Here is a 10807-nt window from a genome sequence, read left to right as displayed (position 1 = left end):
TGGCAGAACTAATGACAGACTGACGTCAGATAGGATCTTTGGTCCTGAATGTTAAACCTCTCACTCATCTCTTGTCCCAGAGAGATTTGAAATACAAGACAAATGTTTCTTTTTTTTCTTTTCTTTACAAAATAAAAATGGAAAATTTCTGTCACGTCAGATTAGTATAAGAACACTGATCTCCTATTTAAAACTATCAACAGTTTTACAACCCAACATTTCCAATAGTTTGTTTTTGTAGTCCTCAAACTTAAAACTGTGACCACACTCACAGATCTGGAACTTTTCAAAGACATCAATACATTTATAATTTATTACAAACGTTCAAGTCAACAGTGATTAATGTTTGATATTAACATTTTTAGGTGAAGTACTTGAGGTGTAGAAATAGTTGTATTTCCCTCAGTATGGGGAACGTTTGAGGACACAGGCTCAAGAAAACACACTTGAGTACCACCATTTGTCGTGTTGTGTCACAGTATCCTGAAAGTCTCCCAGTATTCCAAAAATATTGAATCACCTGAAAAATCAAAGTGATTTGGATAAAAACTCGAGGATGTTCATTTACAGTTCTTAAAAGATGTCCACAAAAGCTTGGAATCTCAGGTATTCCCGAAGATTTCGTCAAAAATGTCACCATTGTTTTCTGAGGCAATCCCAGAATATTACTCACAGATTATTAAGAGAATGAAACTGGAACTTCACCAGAACATGATGATATGTCACAACATAAATCCCCACAGAACGTCCTGAAGATCCCTAGGCAAATATTCCCATAGCGGTGGAGAATACCAACGAGTCTGTTTGGAATTCCTGCAAATTATTCCAACATTCTTTAAATTGTCCTCAAGAAGTCCTCAAAAAAATTTGCTTCAAACCCCAGAATAATCTACAGTACTGAAATGTCACTCGAACACGTTCAGGTGGATTCAGAACTCACCTGTCGGAAATTATTTTTACTGTTTCACACATGAAAAAATTCTGTTTTCCTACTTAGATTTTATTTTTCACTGTTTCACAAATGGAACAACAAAAAGTCCTGAAAAATGTTTCCCTCAGTTTCACACAGACTTTTTTTTCTCCTGAATTTTCCCCCCAAACTTGTCATTGTTTCACACATTTAAAAAAATGTTCCTTCTGACTTTTTGTTCACTCAGTTTCACAAGAGGAACAACAACAAAAGAAAATCCTGAAAAATATTTTTTAAATTAATTTGTAGAATAACTTTCAGACCAGAAGGTTTACAAATGACACGGTGAAGACGTGTTTTCAGGTTCTGTATCAGTTGTTTAATGTCTAAAATATCATCAGTTTACATGTGATTATTGTCTGTACACAGTCATTTACAGAAACATAAAGACATGAAGGACTCGAGAAGCTGCAGAGGGAAGATTCACGCTGAAGAGCTTGAAGGAAAACTTGAGAGAAGACGATGAAAACTGTAAAACTTCATAATCCAAACGTCTCCAATTACAAACAGAACTTTGGAATTTTAAATGTTTCCTCATTAGATAAAAACAGAAAGGTCAGTTTTCCTTCAAGTGTTTCTAATCACATTATTACCTAAATCTTTGTCTCAGTCGATGTTTCAGAGTCGAGGAATCTGAAAACTGATGAAAGTTTGTGAATCTTCCCTTTAAACTCCGGAGCTTCTTCAGCAGCAACACGTGAACAGAGTTAAACGACAGCAGCTGAGAGCTCGACGCGCTGCAGCTTCAGAAACACATTCAGCTACGACTCAACAAGAACATCGTCTTATCCTGACAACACTGAACTCACTTTAAACACATTAAATACACCTCACTCCGTCAGCTCCAGTTTTACTGCTGGTTGCTGTTGGTTTGACAGTTTTGAATGTTTCTGTATCTGCAGCATCTTTCTTCATGTTGTACTGTTTAATATCTTTGCAGTTTCGTTACTGATGACTGATGCTGTCGGTGTTTCCTTCAGCTTCTCAACGTCGAGCTCTCAGCAGCCGAGTGAAAAACTCGGTTCAGTTTTTCAGGTTTTTAAATGAATCTTTGGTTAGAAAACCAAAACGAGTACCAGACTGAAGGGTTCCATAAAAATACTGAATAAATACTGATTAAGTACATTTTATATTTCTGAGTAGTTCTGATATGAAGGTTAAAATGTGACCTTTAATATTTGATGCTGTATAAATATATTTCCTGTTGTTTGTGTGTTCTGTGCATCGAGCAGAGAAACTGCTGTCAGATCAAACTGAAGCCAGAAGATTCACCTGAGAGCCAACGACAGGAAGGAAGTGAGCCAACAGACCGCCAGAATAAAACAACGAACTGACACAGGATGACTGACGGAACGCAAACCAACGAAACAGTCAGACAGTTTGTCTCCATCGAGCTCAAACACCTGAGAGCAGGTAGCAACAGAAGAATGAACAGGTGAGTTTAACAGTGTGGAGCGGTCACATGATCAGACCTCTGATCGCCAGCGGAGACCAGTTATGGCTTTAAAAGCTTAAAGGGACGAAAGTTTCAACAAACTGGAAAGAAAAAGATGATTTCAGTTTTTACTTCAGTGTATTTCGAGAACTTCAGTGTACTTCAGTGTATTTCAGAGTACTTCCCTATATTTCAGAGTACTTCACTATATTCAGAGTACTTCAGTGTATTTCAGAGTACTTCAGTGTATTTCAGAGTACTTCAGTATAATTCAGAGTACTTCAGGTGAGGTGACAAACTGCAGGTTTTAATCTGATCAGTCTGTTGAGTCAGTGTTTTATCTTTACAGTCGCAGCAGACAGAACTCTTCATCATCATCACTGAGCTCATTTCTTATCCAAAACCAAAACATTTATTCTTTACTGCATCAGTTATTGTTCTGGGCAGAATTCAAAGGTAGCTCTAAACTGTAGAGGGCAGCACAACTGCTAACTGCTGCTTACTACACTCTTTGCAATTAGCTGCCGTTAGCAAGTAGCTCAGTTAGCCGTGGAGCCGACAGCTTCAAATCAAACACACGGTGGGCGATGAACAGGTGAAGCATTTCATACGTTGGTTAAATAATCAGCGTCATCAGCTGCTGTCTGTTTCTTTTCTACGTGGACTACGAAGCAGAGCTGCAGCTACACTTCAGTTTTCAGAGTGAATATAAAGAGATTTAAGATGCAGGAAGCTTCTTGTTTCCTCTCAGGTCAGACTGAAGGAGGCTGAACAGGTGAGTGTCGGCGTGTTGGAGGTCAGTGTGGAGACGAGCAGCAGGTTTAACAGCTAAACTTCAAAACTACTGAAACCAATCATGATGATAGAGAAGCCCTGAGGGAGGAGAGGCAGCACATTCTGTCTGCTCATCTGTTTTCTCAGTCTGATCTAAAATTCATTTCTCTCCTGTTTGTGACTGAGAACTGGCGGAAAAAATATTTTGCAGGATAATCTTCCTTCAATTTCTTTCATGTGTGAAAGTGACTGAAAAAAAGTTGGGGCATTTTTTTTCTAATACTCATTTTGACCACAAGAGGCTGCGGTGCTCCACAGCCTCATGTTCTCAACAGGACTGAAGGTCTCCATGTTTTCATCCAGAGGAGTTTTAATTTGTCTGTGCACGCTGAACACAACACACATCTACTTGTGTTAGCAGGTTTCACACGTGCAAAAAAAATAAAATCAGTCGTAAAAAATCATAATTCGCCTGGAAAACACACGAAAAAGAAAATTCCTCCAGAGAAAAACAAATTGTCCTGAATTTTTGTTCTGCTTGTTTTCACACACGAGTAAAATAATCCTGAAAAAAAAAATCTCCTGGAATTAAAAAAATGCACTTGGTTTCACAGATGATAAAACGTGACTTTAATTTAATTAGAAAGATTATCCTGATTATCCGATGCTTTTCTCAAAAAAGTTCTCTAGTCATAAACACGGGACAGAAAACAGTGTAGATCAGACTTAGAAAATAGATCGATAGAAAATAAAAACATTTCCTAACTGGCCCCTCAGGGCCTCCGTACGATGATGATAAAAGTCAGATTCAAACTTTGGTTGCGATGTGATCAGCTGTCACATTCAGCACAACAACAGAGTCAGTGATCCTCAGAGTCTGTAAGTCTTTACACTCTTTATTACATCATCTTTATTAACTCTCGTACGTTTCTTTTCACATGTACGCTCTTTAGCTCTGGAGAGTCGGCAGGCTGCTGATGCTGTATTTGAGACAGTGACAGGATCTCATGTCCTCTCATTCACTAAATAATTCCAGTTGCTTCTGCTTCTTTAGTCGTTGTTGAGCTGATGTCACTAGAACTCAACACTTCCTGAAGATGTTTCACAGTAAAAGCCTACCAGGAAAGAGGAGAGTTACACATTTGCAGTTTTGGAAGACTTTTAATGTGAAACATTTTATGCAGGAAGTGATTAAAAACAGATTCATTGAGTGTTTCTGACTCTGTTGTTGTGTAAATGAACATTATGCTGAGTTAGTCATGACGACAGGTGAACATGGAGGAGGAGCAGATTAAAATTAAAATATGTAGACAATAAATAAAGACAGAGATCTTTAAAGAGTAACTTCCTCCAGAGTCTCGTTCTGCTGACCCCTGGCTGTCACAGTGATGTACTGCAGGTGTGTCAGCACGCTGTGACATCACATGTGGGTGTGGTTAAAGTTACTCTTTAAATTAAGACTTTATGAACAAGATTCTTGACGGCTGTAAGGCCGAATATTGAAAGTGAAAACACCGTCCTGAGGACAGATTCTTAACGTGTTCTGACAGGAAGCTACAGGGTTGTGCTGTTTATATTGCCAAGGACTTCACATCATCGTCTCTTTGGTTTCAGTCCGCCCGTCTCCGTCTCTGGGAGACATTCCTCTGAACTAAACCCCATCAGACCGCCTTCAGTCCAGCCAGGAGACCCTGACCGCCGTCACACGTCGCCCACATCGAAGGCCCTCATCAGCAGGTCCAGGTCTCCAACGTTGGCGGCCTGGAACAGCTCGGGTCGGTCCATCATGGAGATGGCGATCCGCAGGGCGGCCCAGATGTTGGCCGACATCTGCTGGTGGCTGCAGCGCTGACTCCGCCTCTGCTGGTTCAGAGCCGTCAGGAAGTTACTGACCGCTTCCCTGCAGGAGCAGAACAGGAGGTGAGATCTACGCTCGACAACCTGAAGTCGTCTGAGTTAGTTCACTCAGCGAATTTCACACAGCCGGGTGTTCAACAGGAAGTATCTGAGGTTCAAAAAACGTTCTGCAGGAGAATCTTCCTTCATTTTCTTTCATGAGTGAAAGTGAGTGAAAAAAGTTTTGGCAGGAGGATTTTTCTTTCTTTCTAATACTCATTTTGACCACAAGAGGCTGCAGAGCTCCACGTTTTCATCCAGAGGAGTTTTAATTTGTCTGTGCACACTGAACACAACGCATCTACTGTGTGTTAGCAGGTTTCACACGTGGAGATCAGGATATTTATTCACTCAACACAAACTCTTCTGGAATTTTTGGAACAATTTGAGGAGGAAAGATTTTGACATGTGGGAAAAAATCAGGACAATTTTCATCCCATGTCCAAAAGAAGTTTATTAAAAATTTGCCTCCTGATTTTTTCCCTCTCGATGTCACGTGAATAAACAAAAAATAAAAAATGTTTTTGACCGCTCATTTTCACACAAAACAAATCCCGTGAGTCAGATTTGGTGCACCTCATATTTTATATTCATATTTCACTGGCTGGATGAGACACGCCTCTTTACACCGGATGTTAGTGCTTCCTCTATTTTGTGAACAATGTGCTAATTCAGACAACCACAGTTGTGTATAACACACTCATGTTTTCCTCATCAGACAAATCGGAAAAATCTAAATGTCAAATAAATTGAAAATATTGATGAAATAACAAGAGGCGACCTGCTGATTAAAGGGGGACATGTTTTCTGCTGTATATCGGGTATCATGGTCACGCCCCCGGTGTCACCTGTGAGCTCCCAGGTTGATGCAGCTGATCCCCAGGTTGTATCTGGACCGGATGAATCCGGGTTGCAGCTCCAGAGCTCTGGTGTACGCCTCCACCGCCTCCTCGCTGCGGTCCCCGTTCGCCAACGTGGCGCCCAGACGGTTCCACAGCAGGTAGTCCTGAACACACAGCCATGACATCATCATACAGCCATTACATCATCGGTGGTACACAGTCCAACCACCTGCCGATCAAACATGTTTTTGTCTGACTCACAGACCTGAAGCTCCAACATCTCTACCTAGTGTGTGTGTGTGTGTGTGTGTGTGTGTGTGTGTGTGTGTGTGTGTGTGTTACCTGTGGTCTGACGGACAGCGCTGCAGTAAATGCCTCCACAGCCTTGTTGAAGTCGGAGCTCAGGTTGAAGAGGACTCCAAGTCCGGTCTGCAGGTCCGGATCCACACAGTCCACGTTCAGCAGGGCAGCATCCTGGAAGAGAAGCAGCACGTCCTGCAGCTCACACCTGCACACACACACACACACACACACACACACACACACAGAGAAGGGTTTAATAAATGTTGGACTGCTCCTTTAATCATTAAACATCTTTTTTGTGAATTTGTTGAATCACCCACTACAACTACAACTCCCAGAGGTCACTGCTGTAAGAACCGTCCAGCGTTGTGGATGGAGTCCTCTCCATAGTAACAGCAGCAGAGACTGATGGGTTAAGTAGTATTCAGATCAAACAGATGAGCTCAGGATGACCCAGTGAGCAGGAGTCCTCTGCTGGTTTGGTACCTGACAGGCGTGTGTGGGTACCTGACAGGTGTGTGTGGGTACCTGACAGGTGTGTGTGTGTACCTGGCAGGCGTGTGTGGGTACCTGACAGGTGTGTGTGTGTACCTGACAGGTGTGTGTGGGTACCTGACAGGTGTGTGTGTGTACCTGACAGGCGTGTGTGGGTACCTGACAGGTGTGTGTGTACCTGACAGGCGTGTGTGTGTACCTGGCAGGCGTGTGTGGGTACCTGACAGGCGTGTGTGGGTACCTGACAGGTGTGTGTGTACCTGACAGGTGTGTGTGGGTACCTGACAGGCATGTGTGGGTACCTGACAGGTGTGTGTGTACCTGACAGGTGTGTGTGGGTACCTGACAGGCATGTGTGGGTACCTGACAGGTGTGTGTGTACCTGACAGGCGTGTGTGGGTACCTGACAGGTGTGTGTGTACCTGACAGGCGTGTGTGGGTACCTGACAGGTGTGTGTGTACCTGACAGGTGTGTGTGGGTACCTGACAGGTGTGTGGGTACCTGACAGGCGTGTGTGGGTACCTGACAGGTGTGTGGGTACCTGACAGGTGTGTGTGTACCTGGCAGGTGTGTATGGCCCCCTGCGCGGCGTGGCTGGGGAGCCCTGTAGCGGGCTCCTGTGGTCCAGGATCAGGTGTTTGTATCGCGGGTTGTGGCAGATCCAGCGGCGCAGAGCGTCACAGGCTTCCCGCTGCATGCTGCTGTTGGTGAAGCTGACGGCGAGCGCCATGAGGGCCGGCAGGTTGTTGGGGCGGAGCTCCAGACACCTGCAGCAGGTGACACGGGTCAGCTTGTGTTAGCATGTATGTGTTAGCATGTATGTATCTATGTGCCATCTGTACAAACGAGGAGACGTTAACACTTCTGTTCCAACAGTTTGTTCTTTATGTTGTTAATCTTGTTACGTTTGACCGGACAGGAAGTTGAGGATCCCTGACCATGTTTCAGCTCTGTTGGTCTGTAACAGTGTTCATTCAGCAGTCAGAGGCTTTGACCCGCCCCCTGATGGATCACACAGATTTATTTCACTACAGTTACACGATGGATACATGAAAGTATAAATGGATAATTAAATATATGAATAAGTGAATAAATATGCAAAAACATAATTTATACACTTAATGTCTCAACTATTTTGTGCCTATTTTATTGATGGTGACAATTCACACTATGGACAATGAACATCTACATAAATAAATACATCAAGGTGAATAAAATTCTACATAAATGAATAAGTAACTAATTAACTAAAATACCAACGAATACAAACATGCTTTTTAATATAAATAATACATTATTTTTTATTGTCAAATAAATAAATACACAAATTAATTGACCATTTTCTGATATGTATGATATAAATATAATTAATGATTTATTAACTTATATAAGGATTGCATTATTATTATTATTATTATTATATTCATATATTCAGCTATGGTTCTAGTTGTGACATCACAACCTTACAGAAGTCCTGACAGCTCATTAAAAGACAAATAAAGGAACTTGGAGCAGCTTTATACTGAAAAAGACTTTCTACAGTCTGGGTCCTTTAAACTGCAGCTCAGTTTAAGTTCAGGTGAACTGGATGACAGGTGGAGTCTGACCTCTGCAGTGACACGATGGCGGCCTGTTCGTTCTCGTTCTCAGCTTGAGTCATTCCTAAAAGCTGCCAGGCCTGAAAACACACGAAGAAGAGTCGTTTCAACAATCGGGCCGTCATCGGCCCGAAATCAGACCGTCATCGGCCCGACATCAGACCGTCGTCAGCCCGACATCGGGCCGACATCAGACCGTCGTCAGCCCGACATCGGGCCGACATCAGACCGTCGTCAGCACGACATTGGGCCGACATCAGGCCGACATCAGACCGTCGTCAGCCCGACATCGGGCCGACATCAGACCGTCGTCAGCACGACATCGGGCCGACATCAGACCGTCGTCAGCACGACATTGGGCCGACATCAGACCGACAGACAGATTTAAACATTACTCAGATGATCGTTTGTTTGGTCCGACCTGTAGAAGACATGTATGGACTCATGAACAGGTGTGGCAGTCACCTCAGAGTCCTGCGGGTCCTGTAAGATGGCGGCCTCCAGCAGCAGCACGGCAGCGTTCAGGTCTCCCTCCCGAGCTTTCTCCTGACCTTCAGCGAAGGCGTTGGGCCACTCTCTGTACGGGTTGTTGGTGTTGAAGTAGTAACCCTGCATCAGACAGACACCAGCTCGTTATTACCTGCAGACACCAGACCACTCAACAGACTTCACAGGTCATTATTCTAGAGGCTCGGTCCTCCTCTTTGATTTAACAATAATATGCTTTCATCAGGCCAGGTTACACAAACCCATACAATTATTATAACAAACCAGTCTGCCAGTTATTCATCTCAATTAAATTATTAACTGTCTGGTTTATAAGACATCAGAAAATGTAAAGACATAAAGATTATAAATATCTTGTTTTGTCCAACCGAACTTCAAAAACCCAAAGACGTCCAGTTTACTGCAGAGACCAAGAAAAGCAGCAAGTCTCCACATCTGAAGAGCTGAAATATGACAATAATGGAGTCAACAATAATCCATTATTATAATATTCGCAGATGTATTTTATGTCCATTAAAGGATAACTACCGTTTTTTACAACCTGGACCTTATTTCTAGCAAAATATACGATCATTTACTCACCCAGATAACTTTGGTGTCATTTGAAGTCGTTCGGATGAAATTAGATCCAGTGTAGCGCCGATATATCCATATAATGGAAGTGACGGGGCAGCGACACACAGCGTCTATGAGCATTATCTGCCACGAAACTAGTTCATTTCACCAATATTTTGTCATGATACACTCGTGCTGTTCCCCTCTGAGTCCGGGCTCGTCTGTTATCAACATCCGGGGTCTGTAGGTTGATCTACTACCTCTGACCTGGAAGATGTCGTCTCTGAAAGCCTCGCGACAGCCGGCTTGTTTACCTGTAGCTGCTACTGCTAGTTTTTTGCAACATGGCTGAATATTTTTCCGATTGTGAGGTGGTGGACGATGACTTTGTTTATGATGGACGTCCTTACCGTTTTGAGCCAGAGTACACGGATGAGGAGCTCGTTGAAAGGAGGATGCGGAGACAGAGAGAGGAACAGCTGGCCAAAGAACAACAAACGGCTGCGGCTAGGCTAAACGGCTAGGTCATCCTACAGACCCCGGATGTTGATAACAGGCGACTCAGACTGCCTCTTCTGTGAGTTTATCATGTGTTTTTTGTTATTATCTCAATATTTTGTGAAATCATTAAAGCTCCTCTGAAGTCAGGAACACTAACAGCGCCCCCCGCTGGCTGAATCACATGCAGCCTGATGCTTCAGTATTTCACTGAGCACAAACAGAATAAAGCTCGGCTGTGGCAGGAGCCATATGTTCCCCCGACAGCTCAAGGACAAAACACTCAGCTCAGAGATCACGTGACGCTCACACGGGTCACATGACCATGAAATATGAGAGCAGAGGCGACACACAGCTGGAGAACAGGCCGAGGTGACTTCACACTGCAGCCCTCTGTGTTCTCTGTGTTTCATGACTGGAGACTTGGCAGGAAGTGACTGACTGAATAATTCTGTCTGAAGCAACAAAAACACCTTCAGTCGCCTCCAAATCCTCCAACTGTCTGAAACTACCAGAAGAAATGATGATGAATGAAAGGAGAGAAGAAGAAGAAGAAAGACGTGATGTGTTCGACACATGTGAACAGATGTTTGATGACCTGCTGACATCACCTCCGTCACCACGGTGATGTAACACCTGAGCGGAGGAGGGATTACTGCGGGATTACTGACGAGCTGATCTCAGGTCAGAGGATTAAATCTACAGATTAATGCTGACAAACATCCATCTCAGTAATAATCTGCCATTATTAAAAACTGCCCCTCGTCCGGGGCCACACAGGGAACATCCAAGACTTCTGTGAGGGAGAGGTGCATCATGGGAGAAGTGAAAGTTGCAAATAATGGAGGACAGACAGGAAGTGAAGTGTTAAAAGGAGGTGATTTATAGAAGATAGCCCAGACACGTCTCAGTTTTCAACCAGAGGCACAAGAA

The 10807-nt window shown here is 43.3% G+C and overlaps 1 protein-coding gene across 2 annotated transcripts in view; it reads right to left on the bottom strand.

The window, feature by feature from the left end:
- Positions 1-1248: 1248 nt before the first annotated feature.
- pex5lb (peroxisomal biogenesis factor 5-like b) overlaps positions 1249-10807 on the bottom strand; it is a 40692-nt gene continuing 31133 nt past the window's right edge. For both annotated transcript variants that reach the window (XM_084369424.1, XM_084369425.1), the window contains 6 exons: positions 8780-8923; positions 8324-8394; positions 7277-7483; positions 6260-6425; positions 5924-6081; positions 1249-5079 (listed from right to left, as the gene is read on the bottom strand). In XM_084369424.1, the coding sequence (XP_084225550.1) occupies positions 4881-5079; positions 5924-6081; positions 6260-6425; positions 7277-7483; positions 8324-8394; positions 8780-8923 (945 nt within the window). In that variant the 3' untranslated portion in view covers positions 1249-4880. The remainder of the gene's footprint in view (positions 5080-5923; positions 6082-6259; positions 6426-7276; positions 7484-8323; positions 8395-8779; positions 8924-10807) is intronic.

Source organism: Pagrus pagrus (assembly GCF_965226575.1).
Source record: "Pagrus pagrus genome assembly, chromosome: 12".
NCBI classification, from domain to species: domain Eukaryota; kingdom Metazoa; phylum Chordata; class Actinopteri; order Spariformes; family Sparidae; genus Pagrus; species Pagrus pagrus.
The sequence above is the reverse complement of the archived record's forward strand: the minus strand, read 5'-3'. Positions and strand labels throughout refer to the sequence as shown.